Genomic DNA, 24,141 nt, shown 5'->3' on the forward strand with positions numbered 1-24,141 from the left:
TCAGCTTAATCCCAAATTGCCAGCCCATCCTCATTCGTTCAGTATCCAGGTATATACCCAACAGTGTGCACCACGAGAAGGTGAGGATTGGTCAGAAGCCCTGGTCAGTTCTCTGCATTCCTTTAAAGACCATGTGGAGTTTTCCTCTCAGTTATACAGCTTTGACCCTTAGCAACTTTGTATATAAATTTTCTGGTATATCTTCAAGGATTCATTGAAGGTTTTGATCCTTTTCTGAAGTAAGCAAAACAAAGTTTTGCATATGAAATATATTCACATCTGAGCTACTTGTATATAAAGGTTAACATATTACTTGGGAAAAGGATTAAAACTAAGTATAAAATATTTTGGTATCTTTAACATATAATAAATCCAAGTTAAAAAAATTTTCCACATCTTTCTCTCCTCCAGAGATTTTTATAAATAAGGTCAAGCACCTTTTGTCTACTTGTATATGAGATATATATGACTTCTGCATTACTTCAAATTTGGTATCTCTCCCGGGTCTGGCTCCCACTGATGAGACCTCAATAACGGGAGAAACAGGTCTGGGTAGTGACCCTTCCCATTATGCATTGCATTATGAGATACTAAGTACATGATTGTATCTAAAGAACCAATAAATAAGAAACAAATATAACTGTTAACCAAAAGAAAATTAAACAGGTTCAGTCTTTTATATATTTGTAAGAAATGTTTACAGACGGAGGAAATTCCCTTAAAGAAATAAAAAGAATAGATATCAAGAGAAGCCTTTATTGATATGAAAACTGTTCTAACATCCAGAAACATTAACATAGACACAAGAAAAAGATTAATAAAGTGCTATATCTGGTCAAGCTTTCTCTACAACAGTGAAACTTGGACCCTAAATAAAGAAGCAGAGAAAAAATTAGAAGCTTTTGAAATGTGGACCATCAGAAGAATGTTAAAAATATCATGGACAGAGACAATCAAAAATGAAGATGTTTTAAAGAAAGCAAAAATCAAAAGAACATTGATGAAAAATCATTCAAGAACAAAAACTTAAATATTTTGGATATCTAGCTAGGTAAAAAGGCATTGAGAAATTAATATTAGAAGAGAAACTGATTGGAAAAAGAGGGAGAGGTAGACCCAGGAAAAAGTGGTTTTGAAGACATTAAGAACTGTACTGGCTTGAATTATTATAAATGTTCCAGAGCAGCAAAAGAAAGAAAAAAGTTCTGCGACATTGTTGCCAACCTCCTTCTAGGAGATGACACTTGGAGAAGAAGAATGTACTACACAACCTTGAAATTGAATCATGTTCTACCAGCTAAGCCAGTTGGACAACATTCAGACAGTGATCAGCAAAAGGGAGGAATAGTTATAGTACTGAACACTAAACAAAGGTAAATTTTTGGGATGACACAGTTTCAAGTAGAGTGATGTTTTTTTATATGTTGAATCCATACACAAGAGATTGGTTAATCAACCTATAGAACGTTACTACCATGTATGGGTAGTGGGTTTGGAAAGGAGAAACTTGGTTACATTTGATTTAAAAGCCTGTATATTGCATTCCTTGGGAAACACATCAGGGGGAAAACTGTTCGTCCTCCTTCATCCCAGCTACTGCTGGGATGAAGGAGGAGGAAAAGACACTTGTTCTGTTGCTTTCAAAGTGTACTCTGAAGGAATATTGGGTGGCAGTTGCACGTGTTCTATCAAACTTAGTACTGAGTGAGGAAATTATTGATGCTACTTCAGATGAACATTTGCCATCTAAATATTTGTAGAAAACACATATTGCAGAAACCAAATGCCTGTGTAAAAGTGAAAGGAGTGAGTTGGTAAGAGATGAGTTATTAATCGATCTAATTGTCCTCCTCTGTATTGATTCAAGTATTTTGAGGGAGCTCTTGGGGGGGGGGGGGTACTCCAAATGTGAGAGCAGTATTTACTGGCTGGGTGAATTTGATGTGAGAAAATTTCAAAAGAAATTTGAAAAGGAGACTTTCTTCCTTAAAGGCAAATCTGATTATTGTTGAAGTACTAAACATCATAGGAGGAGTTGAATCTGAGACATAAATTTGTATGAGGGAGAAAAAATAAAGCTAATAATGTTAGTACCTGCAATTTTGTTCAGATCATGGACTTATTTCTAACATAAAGATGTGCATAAATTCATATGGAGAGGAACATAAAAAGTAAGTTGATTGCTATTGTTGATAGTGATAGTCACACTTGTTCAGGATATACAAAAAATTTGAAATAGGAATGTGATAAAAATGAGTATCACAGTGGAAAGAAAAATGTATGGAAGTTTTAAAAGAATCAGATTATTCTTTTGGAGATGAACTGCAGGCTGAGATATACATTTTTACTGGAGAATAAGTGGAAGTTTGAAAACTAGAGCCAGTACTCGGACCCACCAGTAAAATCTAAAGAAAACATTGAGTTAGACAGAGATGTATGTGGGGAAGCTTGCAAGGATAGAAAAATTATTATTATTATCTGACACCTCCGGGGAGTCCAAGACTCATCGAGGGAGGGCACCTGCTCTACAACTCAGTCTCCATCAATCAATTCACCAGCTACAGTGACTCACATCTACACCAGTGCCATCTGCTGCCCATCACCACCACCACCACCACTAGTATTTTCACGGATAATCACAAAATTCCATGCCTAGGTGGGATTTGAACCCACAGGCTGAAGAGCCGATACTCTAACCACTCAGCGAACCAGTCCGGCAACAATAACTAGCTTTTTCTTTAAGGAAGTAAGTCTACTTTTCAATTTTCTTTTGAAATTTTCTCCTGGTAAGTGGGAAAATCATTAAAAATTCCTGGCAACTAAATCAAACACACACACAGGGAAAAAAAGTGAAAACTATTTTGTGTAAAAGTAACTGAGCAAAACTTGTGGAAAAAGTGTTTAGTTGTTTAGAAGATAACTATCTTAAACTTAGCAAAATATTCTGGCAGTTATTTGAAGTGGCTTAGAAAAGGAAGGAGTACTTTAAAAGAAATCAGATGATAAGAGTAGTCTTATACATTTATGAGGATACTCTAGATGTATGGAATCATTACTATGAAAAATTTCTAAATGAGATAAGCATTGATTTGAACAGCGATTGAAAATATTCAAGAGCAATGTAATTTTAATGTTTTAGGAAGAAGAGAAACTCTTTAGAACACTAAATAGGAAAGCTTTTTGGAAGAAATACTGACAGAATCAAACATAATTCAGGCATAATATTAAAAAAAAAAATCGTGGGACCATAACAGGAATTTGTGTTGAAGTTTTTTAGGTATGGGAAAGGTCAGTACCATCGACAGGGTGTAACATAGAGGCAGCCTGCCTCAACGCGCAGCCTAATAAGGGTGCTCGTTCAGCCATATTGTGGTAGAGCACTGTTGCTACGCTAATAGGAATGATCCAAGAAAGATTGGTTGGTTTAGTAACTATATCGATAGAGCCTGACATAGCTTATAATTTAAATTTAGAAGAGCTTATAAACAGTTTTATTGTGCGATATCCCCGTAGAGCAAACATTTAATTAATATTATGCAATCATTTTGCATTAATGTTTCTCTTGTAATAAAAACAGAATAGCAATTGGAAATTTTCCTATATTTTGTGTTATAATCCATCAGGGGCAATATTTAATTGTTTGCCTCAGCACGATATAATCTGGTGACAGCCCTGAGAGTATATGATAAAAGTGTGCCAGAAGTAAAATTATTCAAAACAGAGTTATACGTGAATGGCACGTATTATGATACCATATGCATTGTAGCTACTAGGAAAAAGAGGCTTTTGATATTTATGAATTTTTAAAAAATAATTAGCCTGAATATATTTTTAATTTGTGTGTAGTTGACTACTTATTTTGTAGTTCATTATGTGTATGGAGTCTGAGTCTTGTTTGAATTTAGTGAAAATGAAATAAACTTTTGCATGTATGTATGGAATGTATGCCTTGGGTGAATATAAGTAATTCATGGGGGGGAGGGTGGTAGAGTATGTCAGAAATGGCTGTTGATTAGGCAAATTGCATTACTAACTTTGAATGAATGAGAAATAATTGTATAAGAAAATTCATGATGTAACTGAGGCTATATAAACAAGTAGAACTAGTGAATGGTATAATTGTCTGTCACAATAAATGACTTGAATGTAGGTAAGTTTGTTATGTGAGAAACTGTGAGTGTAATTTCAAATGGCATGGAGTAATGATGCATACTAGGAAGAACACAAGCATGATTGGAGCTGTTGGCATAAAAGATGGGATATTGCTGTAAAATAGGTGTGTGTGTGTGTGTGTGAAAGGTGATATGAAAGTAGTAGAAAAGGAAGGTACAGTATCAGAAATTGTAAGGCTTTGAATGCTTCACGTCATGTTGGATTTAGGCAAGAAAAAAAGAACTTGGCAAAATAGTAGGAAAAATAAAGGAAATGAAACTTTTGAAGAGTATAAGAGTGTAGGCATGGCAATTTAAAATGAATATCCACAGGTAGGGATGTGCTGCATGAATGAGAAATAAGTGTATAGGAAAATTCATGATGTAACTGAGGCTATATAAACAAGTAGAACTAGTGGATGGTATAATTGTCTGTCACAATAAATGACTTGAATGTAGGTAAGTTTGTTATGTGAGAAACTGTGAGTGTAATTTCAAATGGCATGGAGTAATGATGCATACTAGGAAGAACACAAGCATGATTGGAGCTGTTGGCATAAAAGATGGGATATTGCTGTAAAATAGGTGTGTGTGTGTGAAAGGTGATATGAAAGTAGTAGAAAAGGAAGGTACAGTATCAGAAATTGTAAGGCTTTGAATGCTTCACGTCATGTTGGATTTAGGCAAGAAAAAAAGAACTTGGCAAAATAGTAGGAAAAATAAAGGAAATGAAACTTTTGAAGAGTATAAGAGTGTAGGCATGGCAATTTAAAATGAATATCCACAGGTAGGGATGTGCTGCATGAATGAGAAATAAGTGTATAGGAAAATTCATGATGTAACTGAGGCTATATAAACAAGTAGAACTAGTGGATGGTATAATTGTCTGTCACAATAAATGACTTGAATGGAGGTAAGTTTGTTATGTGAGAAACTGAGTGTTATTGAGTGAGGTGAAAAAGAAGAGCAAAAGAGTCAATATTGTAAACTTTTACCACAGTATGACAAGAGTAAGCTAAGGCAGATAACTCCAATTGTACAAGATTCAGGGATGATTTTGATAAATTGTAAAGATTTTTACTCGTAAAAATGGATTTCATTTGAATGTGTTTAGTGTTAGGCACATGGAGATATTCACATCTCTTGTCACGAACAGAAACTAATTGGTTTACATTCCATGTTTTGAATGTTGCCTATCATTGATGATGGGTATTTATTTTCTGTCTAAAGGATTTGAATTTCATACTTTCAGTAAACTTTGTTTCTGGATACTTTTGTATCTAAGTTTCCTTTGTTAGTAAGTACCTCTAAAGTTGTATCAAAATTCTCTGGGGTACCCTGTAGGGGGTGTGTAGGATATCTCATCTCATCTTCCTTATACCCTCTTTTACCTTGCGGTGTCGAGGGTCCATTGATCATCGGACCTCACTCCGTTTACAGGATAAGGTGGTCAGCCTTATGCCCCGGTGTATCCTATGGCCTGTAGTGTTGAGTTCTCAAGGCCAGTTTGCCTGTATTGCGGGATGAAAAACCCCAGAATAAACTGGGGAAAAAACCCTGCTGTCCACGCCCAAGACTGGCTAACTTGGCTATGGCTGAGGAAGATCCTTCAGCTCCTCACGTCACCGACGGGAATTGAACCTAGGACACTCCTTCCCCAGCCATATGGTTGCCGAGCGCATAGCCACTAGGCTAACCGCGCGGACTGTGTAGGATATTAAGATAGTAATCATGTAAACTTTTCATATAATACTGACTTCCTTTCAACAGTTTTTCTCCAAATCAGTCTCATTTGTGAGAAGCTCAATAGTGTCAGATCTGATATCTTGGTCTTCTCTTTCAAACCATCCTGACATCAAACATCTGTTTTGCTACATTTGTATTGCCCATATTCTCTCTCTCTCTCTCTCTCTCATACTGTTCAAGCTAAATAAATCTTAAATTACCTTTGCTCACATATTCCTAAATGCTAACATGTCAAGTTCTTTCCTAATATCTTCGTTTTTAATATGCTTCTGCTATTCATGCCACCTGTTCAATCCCCTAATCGTTCTCAGAACTCTCATACCGTCGGTTTCTAGTTTTTGATCAAGTGCATTATTTTTAACCCAGTACTCAGATGCATAAGTTAAAATTGGTTTGCACATCTTGTATATTACTAGTTTAGTGTTTTGATTTAATTTCTCTTATTTCATATACATTTATTCAGCTGGCTCTCCACCATATGAGCTTTGCTTATTCTGTTATCTATTTCCATATTTAATTTGCCATCATCACTAAAAAGCTACCTAAGTAGCTGAAATATTTTATTTGTTCTATATATATTCTCCATTCATGATGCAGTTAATATTTTAATGCTCCTGCCTCTTCTCATGGTTTTTGTATTTTTATTGCTGATTTTCACACCAGATTTGTTACAGCAGCTATTAGAGACTTGCATTAAATTTATTTATAAGTTTAACATCTCCATAGTAAATTGTTGAGTTGAATATCTCTGATTTTGTTATCAGGTTTGATGGCACATTATTTCATAATTAATTCGTATAGAATAAGAATAGAAATTGTCTTACACCTGATTTTACATCAAAGATTTTCTTGTACTTATAGACTTTGTATTGCCTGATATAATGTCCCATTTACATTTTGAACAACTTTTCTCTTGGCTCGTTGTGATATGATTTTCCATATCGACAAAAGTTAAATATAGATCCTGGTCATATTCTCATGAATTTTTAACTATATGTTTTAAATTGAATATCTGATCGTGATTACTCTATTTGGTTTGAACCTAGCCTGTTCTCCAAATTTCCTTTTAGCTTCTTAAGTGTGCTTATATAAATTTTACCTGGAGCACTCAACAGAGAAATACCTTTAATTCTCATATTCAGTTTTCTCTTTTTCTTTTTATAGATGTGTACGAGGAAATCTCTGCTTCATCTGGAATTCTACCTTCTGAATTATGCAGGACAGTCATTTTAAAACTTTTATACATCTATATTTGAATATTTCTGGTTGAATATAATCTTATCCAGCTACTTTTTAATATTTCACGTGTCTTGGTATTTCCTTCTTCTCAAGTACTGATACTCATTTGTATTCCTCTTGCATATGTTCAGCCACCGTTTCATCACTAGCTGTTTCATATGATGGTCTTTAAAATATCTGTCTTCAGTTCTTATATCCTCCATGGTTTTGAATCCTCTCACAAAGAATGTTTATCAAGGCTTTTCAACTGTAGGTGAGTCAGGTGGTCTTCTATGGAGGTAGTAGGGCTTTTATTCCCAAAAACTGATTTTTTATCCTGTCAAACAGGCAAACCAGCCAAAGTACATGTAAGTTATAGCAATAGTAGATAATGCAGATAAGATTCACCTATTATAAGCATTATCAGGTTTTTAAGAAGCCAAGTTACTAGACGGGGGTGCTTAAGGGTCAAAGCTGTATAACTGAGAGGAGACCTCCACATAGCCTTTAAAGGAATGCGGAGAACCGACCAGGGCTTCTGACCTAATGTCCAATCCTCACCTTCTCGTGGTGCACCCTGTTGGGTATCTACTTTGATACTGAACGAACGAGGATGGGCTGGCAATTTGGGATTTAGCCAACCAAATTGTATTCTTATTGGTTAAACCAAAATAAAAAATGATGGTACAACATGACAAAATTTCATGCCGGCTGGGGCGTCGCCCGGTTAAACAAGGCCCCAGTTGTTTTCGCCAGGGAACCAGGGCGAACAGCGAAAAGTCAGCTACTGGAACAAATCTGAAAACAAACCCCAACTCAACATCACCAGAGTTAAAGATTGGTACTATCAACGTAAGAAGCCTGAATGGCAAAGAAATGGAGCTAGCTGAGGAATTAGATAAGTACCAGATCGACATAATAGGGGTGACTGAAACAAAAAAGACCAAAACTGGTGAGATCTTTCTAAGCAATAAATACAAAATGTTATATTCAGGCAATGACAATCAAGGAAAAGGAGTAGCCATAGTATTCAACACAAAATTCGAGGCTAATCTTCTTGAATGGCAGTCAGTCTCAAGTAGAGTAATGTGGGCAAATATGAGAATGGGGAACTGGACAATGAGACTTATTTGTGCCTATGGTCCCACAGAAGGTTCTACTAAGGTAGAAGTGGAGGAATTTTTTGAGGCTTTAGAAAAGGCAACTGACACAATGAAAAAGGAAAAGTTTGTCCTTGTTGGGGATCTAAATAGTAGAGTAGGAAATGATTGTGAGATATACAAAAATATTTTGGGAAAATTTGGAGAAAAGAGCAAAGCTAATAATAATGGCAAATATCTGTTGGATTTCTGCTCAGGACATGGACTGGTTATTACTAACACCATGTTCCAACATAAAAATGTGCACAAATTCACATGGAGAGAAGAGGCTAGGAATAAGAAAAGTCTCATTGACTATGTTATTGTTGATAGTGATGTTTTCTCCCTGGTGCAGGACACCAGAGTGTACAGAGGATTTGAAATTGGAAGTGATCACTATTTAGTCTTGAGCAGGATAAAATTGAATTTAATATTGAAAAGAATAACATGTAAGAAAGTTTTACAGCGAATAAAAGTTGAGCAGCTCTCAGATGTGAACTGTAGACTAAAATACAGAAATATTATTGAAAAGAAAATGAAAGAGTTTGAGAACAGGAATCAAACCTTGGAGATTCAGTGGCAAACTCTGAAGGAAACATTGATTGATTCTGCCAGAGAGGCATGTGGTGAGGTTGTGTGCAAGGATAAAAAAATCAGAACTCCCTGGTGGACACAGGAAGTTAAAGAGGCAGTGAAGGAAAAGAAGAAAGCATATCAAAAGTTATTGGCAAATAAGTCAGCTTTTACTCTTACAGAATACAGAGACAAATGTAAGAAAGCTAAACAGTGTGTAAAACTAGCTAAACAAAAGTCATGGGAGGACTTTGGCAAGAATATAGAAAATAAATATCAAGAAGGTGGCAAAATATTCTGGAGGTTGTTGAAGATGCTTAGGAATGGAGGAAAGAGTGCTGTAAAAGGAATTAGAGATGATAAAGGTGAAATGAAAACAGGAGAAAAAGATATCCTTGAAGTATGGAGTAATTACTTTGAAAAACTGCTAAATGAAACAAGCAGTGATGACAGCACAGTGATAAAAAACACTGAACAGGCATGCAGTCAGGAATACATATCCATACTTGAAGTAGAAAAAGCCATCAAAGGCTTGAAATGTGGAAAGGCAGCAGGAGTAGATGATATTCGACCATAAATGCTGAAGTATGGTGGTATAAGAGTCTTACAGTGGCTGCACTGCATAGTTCAGAAAGCCTGGACAGGGGGACGAATTCCCGATGATTGGAGTAGAGCTCTCATAGTACCCATATATAAAAAGGGAAATAAAATTGAATGTGAGAATTACAGAGGTATTTCCCTACTGAGTGTTCCTGGCAAGATCTATGCAAGCGTATTTGAGAAACGGTTGAGAAGAATTGTGGAAGAAAAGCTTGGTGAAGAACAAGCTGGATTCAGGCCAAATAGAGGCTGTCAGGATCAGATCTTCACTTTACGACAAATAGTCGAGAAAGCATGGGAATATAACAAAGATCTGTATTTAAGTTTTGTCCATTTGGAAAAGGCATATGACAAGGTGCCAAGAGAGAAGCTATTCAATACGCTGCAGTTATATGGTGTCAATGGGGCATTATATCAAGCAATACTTAGTCTTTATTTGAGTTGTGAGTCAGCAGTTAGAATTGAAGGAAGTACAGGAAGATGGTTTAATGTTAAATCTGGTGTGAGACAAGGATGTACATTATCCCCTCTGTTAATCATTATCTATATGGATCACATTATGAAGGAATGTGGTATTAAACCTGATATCAAAATTGGAGATGTTAATGTCAGCTCTTTGCTTTATGCGGATGATGTTATACTTCTAAATAAATCCGCTACAAGTCTGCAAGATTCTCTGACTAAATTGAATAGCTGTTGTAATAGATATGGCATGAAGGTCAGCAATAAAAAGACAAAGACAATGAAAATAGGCAGAATCATTGAAAATGTCAGCTGTGTTGTGAATGGAGAACCTGTGGAACAAGTAAAACATTTCAGCTACTTAGGCACAATTTTTACTGAAGATGGTAAACTAAATATAGAAATAGACAACAGAATCAGCAAAGCTGGTATCGTGGGAAGTCAATTGAATAAATTCATATGGAATAAGAAAGAAATTAGTCGGAACACTAAATTAGCTGTATACAAGACTGTGTTCAAACCAATTTTAACTTATGGATCTGAGAGCTGGGTCAGAAGTAAAACACTTGACCAAAGACTAGAGACCGCAGATATGAGAGTCCTGAGAAAGATTAGAGGCGTGAACAGATGGCATCAATGGCAATATCATATTAAAAATGAGGATATTAGGAAAGAACTTGACATTGTCAGCATCCAGGAATGCGTTAGCAGAGCTAATCTCAGATGGTATGGTCACTTAAATAGAATGGGAGAGGAAAGATTAGTAAAACAAGTGTTCTCTGCCAGGTTGGCAGGAAAACGACCCAGAGGAAGACCAAGATATAGGTGGATTGATACGGTACAAAGTGCCTTAGACGATAGAAATATAAGATCTGATAATGTTGGAGTCTTGACAAGTAACAGACTGATTTGGAGGAAAATTGTAGATAGGAAGTTAGTAATGATGTAATTTTTTCATGTAGTACTGTCATATCCTGTACACCCCTTGAGGGTACATGGTAGGAATTTGATGATGATGATAACAAGTTACTAGACTCTTTCCCAAGTTTTCCCATGAATTTTTTAGCAACTTCTATGCATAGCTTTCTTACATTTTTCTCTGTATTATTTCATTACTTCTACTTGATAATAACTTTCAGTATGCTTCCCTTCCTAGGTCTGCCTCTATCTTTTTGAGCCACCATGAAGTTCAGATTTTTCTTTCCTTGCAAACAACCTGACCAACCTTGGCTGAATCAATTAAGATTTGCTTCTTGTTCTCAAACTCTTTCATTTTTTTATTCAGTATAATTCAGTATATAATTCTCCTTTGAAAGTTGCTTGACTTTAATTCTTTACAAAACTTTCTTACACATTTTTCTTTTCAATATGAAAATCACTTGTCCTGTTCTCAGTGCCAAAGATTGATCACCTCTTGATTTCAAATCCCCTGTATATACCTGAACCAGCATGAAGATATCCCTATCAACAATAACAAAGTCAGTATGACTTCTTATTTCTTCTATCTTCTCTCCATGTGAATTTGTGCACATCTTTATGTTGGACATTGTATTAGTAATGATTAGTCTGGGTCTCAAAAGAAACTTTTATTGTTAGCTTTGCCCTTCAGATTTTTCCAAAACATTGTATGTATAATATTCGTTTCTTATTCTGTTATTTAAATATCTGACAGGGACCAGCTTTTGATATTTTTTTGTCAGCTTCCACAGTCTTCTGTGAGACCAGAGACAAAAATGTTTGTTTCATTATTATTCAATTTCTCATTTTGAAGCATACTTATTATGTCACTCTACTTGAATCTGCCTGCCAATTAATGAGTTTATTTTAGTTTTATAGCTACTACTTACTTTCCCCGATCAGTATTGCCCGAATATAACATCTTTAATTTAGCAGAATGTTGCTTGTTTTTTTTTATAAATGAATAACACCAGCTATACTATGATAGTTCTTTAGAACTTCTGCCAGTTTGGCTTCTTTTCCATGCATACTTTTTTACATTGACTATCTTCAATTTTGCTGATGTCAAATTGGGGTTTGTTTCAGCTGAATTTTCACTGTTGACCCTTCTGTGACAAAACTGGCGGGTCCTTGTTTAATGGATTTCTTCAAGTTATACCATAATTTTGTTTTGGTTTAAAACAAGGCAACTAACTCGCATACTGCCAGCCTATTCTCTTTGGTTCAGTATTCAAGTGGATACCTACTAACATGGCCCACTACATGAAGATGAGGATTAAACTTTAAGTCAGAACCCTCCATTCAGTCCTCTGCATTCCTTTAAAAGAGCATTAGACAATTTATATGAAGTATGCTATGCATCATGGGATACAAAAAAAAAGTAACTCCATATGAAATTAAGTGATCTCTGTATATGTAAGTAGGCTGATTAGGAAGATATTTTATGCACAGAAATGTAAACAAAACTTGTTTTGTTTACACTTCAGCTACTATGAAAATGCTAATATTTCTCATCAGAGGAACACATTCCAGTCTGTTAATTTTCTGTAACATTGTTTGTTTTTTTATGCAGAAGAAAAATTATTAAGGGAATGAAACAAGAGGTACAGTTTTTCATATTCTGATGATTCCTTTGGTTGGTTCTTAAGCTAGTCCCATGTGAAAAGCCTAGTCTGCCATGCAAAGGTGTTTATTTTAGAAGCTGAGATATTTTCAGTTGTTTTTCATTTTGGATAGTTTTGAATAGTTTGCTCTCATACAGGGTTTCTGAAACTATGTATCTAGAGATTTTTTTTTTTTTTTTTTTTAAATTTAGTTGCTTGTAGCTCATCACACATAAATGCATGTTTTATGTAATTTGCTTCATTAAATAAGTAAATTGTCTCTTATTCCTTCTTTTTATCTTGCAGTGTCGAGGATTTTTCTACATTTAACAGCTACTGTATTGAAGATAGGCTGGTTAGCCCTATGCCTCCCAGTGTGTCCTTATGTCTGTAGACGCATGTGTTCATGGACTGGTTTCCATGTTCCCCATGAAGATAGGAGTATCTTCACCCAGAAATTTGGGTTTTTTTGTTCCCCAATCTCTATATGAGACCAGCTAACTCACCTTTAGTCAAAAGAGACCAGATAAAGTTTCCTCAAATCACTGACAGGAATCGAACCCATGTCTTTCTGACCAAAGGGCTTCATATATACTGACCGAGTTATGGAGGCTCATAAGTAAATTGTAATACCGGAAAATATATTTTTACTGTTATTGTTAAGCATCAGGCACGGGCTATTTTCCCTGTGTGTTTGTGCGAAACAAGAATATAGGAGGAGACAAGAATCACCACACTATTAATACAAGTAATTTCACTACAGGGTATATTCATGTACTGTGCCTGCATAGTGACTGCTGTGCACATGCATCCTAACTCGATTTGATTTTAATTGATTTATTCAGTGTTAAGTTTACAAAAAAAAAAAAAAAAGGCATTAAAAGATGTGAAATGTGTATAGTTGGTGTTTATATACAAAAAGTAAGCTCCATTACAGATTTTGGATAACATTTAGCCTGAATAATAACAGTCAGTTACTTTTTTATGGTAATCGCATACACATAACAGTATAACAATAAGCCTTGGCTAATCATGAGGCCAAATACTTTTTTATGGTAATTCTATATATGAAAGGTTCAACTTGTAGTGTATTACTGTGAGTAGACAAAAAGTTGAAGAAAATTGTTTATATTGGATTTGAATATCTGTAGATCACACTGTTTAGGAAAAATATATAATAGAGAAAACTGTTACAAAAGATGGCAGTAGAATAAATGAATTAAAAAAAAAAAAAAGATTCTGAGTTAGCAGTTGAGCTGCAGAAGTGATTAGCTGCTGCACATTTTTAAGATTTCAGGAATGGAGAATTATTGATAATTCTCTTGACAATGACTTCAGAAATATTGGTAGAAAAAAGACAGCCGAAACTAAACATCTGTCAAAGAACGTGGAACATATTAGAGAAATGGGTCATTAATCAACCTAATTGTTCCCTTCTATGCTTGGTCACATATTTGTATGATTCACCACCCAAATGTGGAACTGATATTCAGTTGTTGGATGAATGTGTTATTTGGATAAAGTTAATGGCTGTTCAGAGCCAGCTTTTACTACTAATACCTTGAGTAAAAGAGAATTAATTTTTGGATGTACAGGTGGTTTCATTTGTAATCTGTGCCAAGAGATATTTGACTTTTGGAAATCAAGAGTTGTGCATGTTTTTGATCATTTGCTTGCTGCTGTTTTAGCCTTTGGTGTAAGCTAAAAATGCAGACTTTGTCTGAATGGAAAAGAAGAAAAATTAGCACAGTGGAATTGGCTTTCACTGAAAGTCAGTTCCACTGTGCCCAGTTTTTTTCTAGTGCAGTGTGAAATATTTGTTTATGTAACACTTAGAATTTATTTTATTTTATTTTTTTTTACTTATTTTTCTAAAATTTATATCATGGGCCTCTTATTATAAAGTAAGATTTTCATTACATGGATACTAGCAATGTTAGGATTGCAGTGTCCTAAAATAAGACATAGTTTATTGTTCTTTATGAAAATTATTGATTAATAGATATCAGTGCAGTATAAAAATTTATGCTTATATGTAAATTATTAGATCTTGAATTTGGTCTGCACTTTTTTTTTTTTTTTTTTTTTTTTTTTTTTTTAAATTAAAACAAGACTCTTAATTGTTTGTCTTATGTCTTTTGGTCTGTTGACTAATAGGCAAGTTGACTAATACTCAAGCGCTTAATATGAACTAGATGTTTGATTGAAATGCTATGTAAAAATGCAAACTTAATAGTGCTAAGTTTGCATTTTGATTTTTCAGTTTGAGTTGTATTGTTATTAATGCATGCACAAAAATGAGAAGAGTAGTTCTAAGAAAAGAAGAAAAATACAGTATGAAAGAATATAATAACTTGGGACTCAAGAAGTTATGCCATATTAAGCTGTCTTGAGATCCTAAAAAGTGGTGTTTTCCATTATTTTCTGTTCATTAATGAATAGATGACTTGGCTGGTTCATTCATTAGAATAAGTGAGTCAGTTATTCCCAGTTTCTATAATACAGTAAATTTATTCTTAATTAATAATATGACAAATTAATCTCATGTTGCATAGTCTTAAACCTTTCACAGATTCGAAGGACTCATGTACAAGACAGTGAAGCAGGTGGTATTACTCAACAGATTGGAGCAACAATGGTACCTCAGGAAGCAATAAAAGAACAGTGCAGGATGGTTAAAAATGTAAGTTTCAAAAAAAGTTAAACCCAATTTTTCTTTAATGGAAATACCTGTAGATGCTAAACTTGGCACATGAGAATTTAAAATTTTTATGTGGGAATAATTCATTAGTTTTTCTTAGTCATTGTCCTTCAGTCACAAAAGAAATGAAGAAATTATGAAAGAACTAAACTAGGAATCAGTAATAGAAAAAAAATAAAGAAATAGAAACATACATGGATGGAACACATGGAAAGAATGAAAACAGAAAGATTACCAAAATGAGTATTAAATTACAAACCATTAGGAAAAAGAAAACCACGACATCCTCTAAAGAGATTCAACGATGACTTTTGAGGCTCGTAAAGGGCAATGCAGACCAAAATTCATGAAAAGTTTGATTATTTGTCTTTCATTTTATTCCTTTGTTTCTGATTAATAACAGAATTATGAATTCTTATAAAAAGTCTTTTAAACAAGAATTATTATAAATTTATTTTAAAATTATAATCCTTACAGGCCATATTTTGAACCATATTCTTTTTAAGTATGTCGAATTTAAAGTATTGAGCAGTACAGTCATATTATCTACACAAAGTTCATAGAGTGGAAGATAAGCAAAATGACGAAAGCATATTTGCTCTACATACACACTTTATGCTAATTAAATTTCAGATCATTATATCTGCTAATACACAGACTTCCAGCTGAAATATGATATTTTAAAAGATTGTGTAAACAACAAATATCAAATCATGAAATTTAGATTGAGTTCTGAAAAAAGATTTTTGATTTAATTGTTTCATGTGTTTAGATATTCTAAGAAATTTTTTATGGGTCAGACTTGAATTTGGAATGCATCAATCCCTTATTCCCCATTATCTCACATTTAAAGTCATCATAGTCATCAAATTCCAGCCATATACCCTCAAGGGGTGTACAGGATATGAGAGTACTACATGAAAAAATTACATCATTACTAACTTCCTATCTACAATTTTCTTCCAAATCAGTGTGTTACTTGTCAAGACTCCAACATTAAAAGATCTTATATTTCTATCATCTAAGGCACTTTCTACTGTATCAATCCATCTATCTCTTGATCTTTTTTCTGCCAACCTGGTGGAAAACACTTGTTTTGCTAATCTTTCCTCGACCATTCTGTTTAAGTAACCATACCACCTGAGATTAGCTCTGCTGATGCATTCCTGGATGCTGACAATGTCAAGTTCTTTCCTAATATCCTTGTTTTTAATATGATATTGCCATTGATGTCATCTGTTCACACCTATAATCTTTCTCAGGATATATCTGCGGTCTCTAGTCTTTGGTCAAGTGTTTTACTTCTGACCCAACTCTCAGATCCATAAGTTAAAACTGGTTTGAACACTGTCTTGTATACAGTAATTTAGTGTTCCGACTAATTTCTCTCATTCAATAGGAATTTATTCAATTGACTTCCCACCATACCAGCTTTGCTGATTCTGTTGTCTATTTTTATATTTAATTTACCATCTTCACTAAAAATCGTGCCTAAGTAGCTGAAATGTTTTATTTGTTCCACAGGTTCTTCATTCACAACACAGTTGACATTTTCAACGACTCTGCCTATTTTCATTTTCTTTGTCTTTTTATTACTGACCTTCATACCATATCTATTACAATAGTTATTCAATTTAGTCAGAGAATCTTGCAGACTCGTAGCAGATTTATTGATAAGTATAACATCGTCTGCATAAAGCAAAGAGCTGACATTAACATTTCCAATTTTGATATCATGTTTAATATCACTTTCCTTCATAATGTGATCCATATAGATAATGAATAACAGAGTGGATAATGTACTTCCTTCAATTCTAACTGCTGACTTACAACTCAAATAAAGACTAAGTATTGTTTGATATAATGTCCCATTGACACCATATAACTGTTGAATAGCTTCTGTCTTGGCACCTTGTCATATGCCTTTTCCAAATCAACAAAACTTAAATACAGATCTTTGTTATATTCCCATGCTTTCTCGACTATTTGTCGTAAAGTGAAGATCTGATCCTGACAGCCTCTATTTGGCTTGAATCCAGCTTGTTCTTCACCAAGCTTTTCTTCCACAATTCTTCTCAACCGTTTCTCAAGTATACTTGCATAGATCTTGCCAGGAACACTCAGTAGGGAAATACCTCTGTAATTCTCACATTCAGTTTTATTTCCCTTTTTATATATGGATACTATGAGAGCTCTACTCCAATCATCAGGAATTTGTCCCTCTGTGAAGGCTTTCTGAACTATGCAGTGCAGCCACTGTAAGACTTTTATACCACCATACTTCAGCATTTCTGGTCAAATATCATCCACTGCTGCTACCTTTCCATATTTTAAGCCTTTGATGGCTTTTTCTACTTCAAGTATGGATATGTATTCCTGACTGCATGCCTGCTCAGTGTTTTTTTTACCACTGTGCTGTCATCACTGCTTGTTTCATTTAGCAGTTTTTCAAAGTAATTACTCCATACTTCCAGGATATCTTTTTCTCCCATTTTCATATCACCTTTATCATCTCTAACTGCTTTTACAGCACTCTTTCCTGCATTCCTAAGCTTCTTCAACAACCTCCAGAATATTTTGCCACCTTCTTGATATTTATTTTCTATGTTCTTGCCAAAGTCCTCCCATGACTTTTGTTTAGCTAGTTTTACACAGTGTTTAGCATTCTTGCATTTGTCTCTGTATTGTCTAAGAGCACAAGCTGACTTATTTGCCAGGAACTTTTGATATGCTTTCTTCTTTTTCTTCACTGCCTCTTTAACTTCCTGTGTTCACCATGGAGTTGTAATTTTTCTATCCTTGCAGACAACTTCACTGCATGCCTCTCTAGCTGAATCAATCAGGGCATTCTTCAAGGCTTGCCACTGAATCTCCAAGGTTTGATTCTGTTCTCAAACTCTTGCATTTTTTCTTTGATAATCTTTGTGTATTTTAGTCTACAGTTCACATCTGAGAGCTGCTCAACTTTTATTCGCTGTAAAACTTTCTTACATGTTATTCTTTTCAGTATGAAATTTAATTTTATCCTGCTCAAGACTAAATAGTGATCACTTCCAATTTCAATTCCTCTTTACACTCTGGTGTCCTGCACCAGGGAGAAAATATCACTATCAACAATAACATAGTTAATGAGACTTTTCTTATTCCTTGCCTCTTCTCTCCATGTAAATTTGTGCACATTTATGTTGTTACATGGTGTTAGTAATAACCAGTCCATGTCCTGAGCAGAAATCCAACAAATATTTGCCATTATTATTAGCTTTGCTCTTTTCTCCAAATTTTCCCAAAATATTTTTGTATGTCTCACAATTATTTCCTAGTCTGCTATTTAGATCCCCAACAAGGAACAACTTTTCCTCTTTCATTGTGTCAGTTGCTTTTTCTAAAACCTCAAATTCCTCCAATTCTACCTTAGTAGAACCTTCTGTGGGACCATAGGCACAAATAAGTCTCATTGTCCAGTTCCCCATTCTCATATTTGCCCACATTACTCTACTTGAGACTGACTGCAATTCAAGAAGATTAGCCTCGTATTTTGTGTTGAATACTATGGCTACTCCTTCTTTTCCTTGATTGTCATTGCCTGAATATAACATTTTGTATTTATTGCTCAGAAAGATCCCACCAGTTTTGGTCTTTTTTGTTTCAGTCACCCCTATTATGTCGATCTGGTACTTATCTAATTCCTCAGCTAGCTTCATTTCTTTGCCATTCAGGCTTCTTACGTTGATAGTACCGATCTTTAACTCTGGTGATGTTGAGTTGGGGTTTGTTTTCAGATTTGTTCCAGTAGCTGACTTTTCGCTGTTCATCCTGGTTCCCTGGCGAAAACAATGGGGCCTTGTTTAACACATTTGAGGTAGTTTTTAAATAATTTCCACATAGGATGGATTATGCTTTAGTTTCTATACTTCATATGTCCAGTGGAGGTATTTTCTGTTGATTGGAAAGCTTTACTATCTAAAATCAGGCTCATTTTCTTTCAATGGAATGCTGCAAGCTGGCATAATAAAAATGGAGGAAAACTCTTGTTAAAACTTATTTATTTGTTGATTTTTTCCCCTAAGTTTCATAGGCATCTTCTGTACAGAATTGTGTACTGTATCGGAAATATCCCTTATTACTATTCTGAACTTTGCACCACTGGCAAATAATTGTACATAACAGTTTGTATTTGTTGTTCAGAAAAATCTCACCTCTTAAAGGAAGTGACACTCTTTACGGAGAGAAAAAAAGTCAAAGCTGGGTAAGAGAGAGCAGAGCTCCACATCCCCTTTTAAGGAATGCCGTAGAACCAACCAGAACTTTTGACCTAATGTTGGCTCCTTACCATGGTGCATCTCATTAGTAGGTATGTACCTGAATACTTAAAGAATGAGGATCGGATGGCAATTTGGGATATAACTGAATGAAATGAATTGTATTCTTATTGGCTTAAACCAAAATAACATGATAGAATTTCATGGCAGTTGAGTTACACAAGGCACCATTTTTTTGTCATGGAACCAGGGCAAACAGTGAAAAGTCAGCTCTGAAAAAAATTCCAACTCAACATCAGTGCAACATGAAACTAACAAGATAAAAATAAATTAGATTTTTCTGAGCAATAAATACAAGGTGTTATATTCAGGCAATGAGAATAAAGGAAAAGGAGGAGCTGTAATATTTGGCACTAAATATGAGGATAATCTTGAATGGCAGGCAGCATTAAGTAGTAACAGAATGGGAAACTGAACAGTTAGACTTATTTGTGCCTATAGTCCTACAGAAAGAAGATGTTGATGTTGTTAGGAAGTCACCTAAATAAGTTTATATAAAATATGAAAGAAATTAGTCAAAACACTAGCTGTATGCAAGTATTCAAACCTATTTTTAATGAATCTGAGACCTGTATTAGAAATAAAACACTGGATGTCACGTCTGTGAGAGTTCTGAGAAAGGTTTTTTTAAGTTACATGGATACAACAAGCAATTAAAGCTGACAACTTTAATAAGGTGAAAAGCTGAAATTGTTAATTTTTAAATACAGTAGAAAAAAAGAAGTATTGGAAGAATGGGTAGGAATTTTACTATATAGTATATATATATAATTAAAGTTTATTGTATAGTAAGAATCTTAATTTATATTGTTTATTTGTTTCTAGTTTTCTGAAATTGACCTAAAAGTTCCGGGGTTGTTGATCATTGATACACCAGGACATGAATCTTTTAGGTTTGTTTTATATTTGATATTATACAAGAAACAAATGTGCACATCTGAACTGACACTTTTTAAATTATTTTAACCAAAGTAATTTGTATTAAAATATTTTACAGTGTACAAACATTTTATTTCTGCCTCTGGCACTATTAGTTTTCAATTGTATAAAACATCAGATGTGTATCTACCATCATTAGATTGTATAAGAAAGAAGCATTTACAGTAGAATGTTTTTAAATTCAAAGATTTTTTTTTGTGCATTCTTGTTATTTATGCTTTGAACTAAATGGATTTCATTTAAAGAGACTCCCATCATAGGTTTAATTACTGCAGAGAAAACAAGACATGACTTAAAATCACCTTAGTATTTCTTGCCTGACATTTCTGATACACATAAACAGCTATTGGAATAAGAAAATTTCTAAGTGGGCACAAACTGTTACACACCAGAAACATGATCATACTGGTGTCTCATTTGTATTTTCATTTTCTTTGTCTAATGAAATGTAATGGATACTTCTTTTTTGTGCTTAAAGACCATAAGGCAGATTTAATTTGTTGCCAGGTATTTGAGGTTTAAAAAAAAAAAAGAAAGTGTATTGGTAAATGGTCATGCTCAAGTATGTTTGTGTAAATCTATTGCGAGTCTGCAGAATTTCTTCTTATTATTATTACGGGTATCTCCATGGAGTCAGTAGACTCATCGCGGGAGACCCAAACTAGCAAAACAATATCTGTCATATCTCTTCTTGAATTCATTTACAGATGAAGAGCTCACAACAAAGTCAGGCAATGAATTCCACTCATTCACCACCCTCCAGGCAAAAAACCTTGTTCTGACACCTTTGTTAACCACACTCTTCTTTAATTTCCAGAGATGACCTCTTGTTCTTCCATCACTATCACACAGCTGAAACATTTCCCCTGCATCAATCCTATAAAAACCTTTTAGTAATTTGAATGTTTCTATCATATCCCCTCTTCTTCGCCTATCAACCAACCTTTGCAATCCACAAGCTCTCAATCTATCAATGTAGGGAGCATTTTTTATATCACTCACCAACTTGGTCACTCTTCTCTGAACCCTCTCCACAGCCTCCTCATCTCCAAGGAATCCAGGTGACCAGACCTGAGCACAGTAATCCAAATGTGGAAGTATCAATACTTTATAAAGGGGAATAATAACCTCCTTATCTCTGGATGTCAGTGTGTTCCTCAACAACCAAGTAATCCTATGTGCAATCTTGGACACCTTAGCAATGTGTCCTCTGAACTTCATCTCCCTATCTACCAATACCCCTAAGTCCTTAGCCTCATCAATCTCTTGGAGTACCTTTCCATCGATGTAGTATACAGCTGGTAATCTTTTAATCCCAAAATGCATGACTTTACACTTTTCCACATTGAACTGACATCCATTTTCTTTTGCCCATTTTACCAGCTTATTTAAATCCTCCTGCAAACTTTCAACATCAGCTTGATTTTTTATTGCACTACACAACTTTGCATCATCAGCAAACAACTGAATATCTCCCTTTAAGCCGTTTCCTATATCATTTATATACAAATTAAACAACATTGGCCCAAGCACAGAGCCCTGAGGCACACCACTGGTCACCTGCCTCATTCTGGACTCGGCTCCTCCATACACCACCTTATGGTATCTCTCCCTGAGCCATTCTCCTATCCATATCACCAATTTAATATCCATTCCCATCTGCTCCAATTTGCGTAACAGTGTTCTATGGGGTATCCTGTCAAAAGCCTTAGCAAAATCCAGAAGTACCACTGTGTAGCCAGTTCCTTTGTCCAACTCTGATGTTATTCTATTATGAATAGTTAATAGATTGCTAAGGCAGGATCTACCTTTAACAAAACCATGTTGGCCTCTATAGAGTATCATATCCTGATCCACCCATTCTTGAATTTTGTCTTTAACCAACTTTTCCAATACTTTTACCACTACTCCTGAGATGGTGATTGGTCTGTAATTCAATACCGCAGTTTTAGAGCCACCCTTATGCAAAGGAACCACTTTGCCTAACTTCCACTCCCTAGGGACCATACCAGAGTTCAAACTTAAATTAAATATCCAGGTAAGAGGGGTTGACAATTCATTTGCACATTCACGCAACACCCGAGCTGATATTCCATCTAAGCCTACCGCAGTGTTTGCATTTAAGTTTTGCAATATATTTAATACTTCTGATTCTTTAGCTTCAATTCTCACATTAGGTATTGCTATAGGTATAGAGATATCCTCACTTGGGTGATAGACTTTTGAGAAGTGATCACTCAGTAACTCGACTATTACATCTGATTTTGTCACCTCAATACCATCAGCACCCACTAAGGTTATCCTTCCGAAGTCATTCTTCCTCTTACTTGCCACATAGCGGAAGAACTCTTTGGGATTACCCTTGATCGCTTTGGCTAAGGTCTTCTCATAATCTGATTTAGCTTTTCTTACTATGCTGGTAACCTTCCTAGCTTGAGCCTTGTACTGCTCATGGGTGTTCTGATCGCCCTTCTCCTTGTAAATTCTCCATAACATTTTCTTTTTTTGCAGTTCAAGCTTGATACTACTGCTCATCCATCTAATGCCTGCCTTGTTTGACCTCCTGACCATGGGGACACAATCTGATATTGCTTTCCTCAGATACCCGCTGATTTTATCCCAAGCACTGCTAACATCTTTCTCTTGCAATATGTTCTGCCATGGGATGGCTGCAAGCCCACTCCGAAGCTTGTTATAATTGCCTAACCTGTAGTTCCGTACATACCCCTTCTTAATAGAAAAATCCACAGATTTTGCAACCTCCCAAGTCAATACCACATGATCGCTTTCACCAACTGGAGGTAACGAGGACACCTTACTTATGCATATAACCTCTGAACCAATAACCAGGTCCAACACTCTCACACCACGTGTCCCTTCAGTTACGTGCTGTTTCAAGTAATTATCTCGTAGAAGATGTATGAACTCCATTTCCTTTTTGCTACGTGATATTTCCTCCTTCCAATTGATATCACCATAATTAAAATCCCCCATAATAATCACTAAGCCTTCACCCATTGCACTAAGTTGCTGATGCATGAATTCAATATCTCCCCCCGTACTCCCTGGCCTATAGCAGCATCCAACTGTATATTTGGTTGCGTTGGTCACTATTTCGCACCAGACTGCCTCAAATGAACTCTCATTTACATGTCTATCATCATGATATACTACTTTCTTTGGCTACTTTCTTAACCAGATAACTGCTTTAACAAATTTGGAATCAAAATCAGCAATACAATGACTATGAAAATAGGGAGGGAACACACTGAAAACATTGCTGCATCCTGAATAATGAACCTATAGAATGAATAAAACGTCATCTGTTTAGATATGATTTTTATGAAGATGGGAAGATAAATATGGAAATAGACAATAGAATATGCAAGCTGTTATGGTGAGTGTCAACTGAATAAATTCATGTGGAATAAGAGAGAAATAGTCAAATATTATGAAGTAGCTATATACAATACTGTTCACACCGATTTTAACTTATGGATCTGAGAACTGGGTTAGAAATGAAACACTTGATCATAGAAGAGTTGAGAGAAACATTGGAAGAACAGATTTTCAATGGCTGAATTATAATAAAAATAAAGATATTAGATTAACTTGACTGCTCACCCATTCAGGAATGGGTGAGCAGAGCTAATCTTAGGTGGTATATAATCACATAAACAGAATGGTAGGTGGATTGATGCAGTCAGAATTAGCTTAAGTAGTTATGGCATT

At 35.0% G+C, this 24,141-nt stretch overlaps 1 protein-coding gene across 1 annotated transcript in view; it reads left to right on the forward strand.

Annotated features, from left to right (window-relative positions):
* eIF5B (eukaryotic translation initiation factor 5B) overlaps positions 1-24,141 on the forward strand; it is a 530,511-nt gene that overhangs the window by 224,388 nt on the left and 281,982 nt on the right. The window contains exons 12-13 of the mRNA XM_090397300.1: positions 15,023-15,133; positions 20,296-20,363. Of these exons, the coding sequence (XP_090253426.1) occupies positions 15,023-15,133; positions 20,296-20,363 (179 nt within the window). The remainder of the gene's footprint in view (positions 1-15,022; positions 15,134-20,295; positions 20,364-24,141) is intronic.

This window comes from Typopeltis vanoorti, chromosome 8 (genome assembly GCF_054136105.1).
Source record: "Typopeltis vanoorti isolate ZY-2024b chromosome 8, IOZ_Tvanoo_1.0, whole genome shotgun sequence".
In the NCBI taxonomy this organism is placed as follows: Eukaryota; Metazoa; Arthropoda; class Arachnida; order Uropygi; family Thelyphonidae; genus Typopeltis; species Typopeltis vanoorti.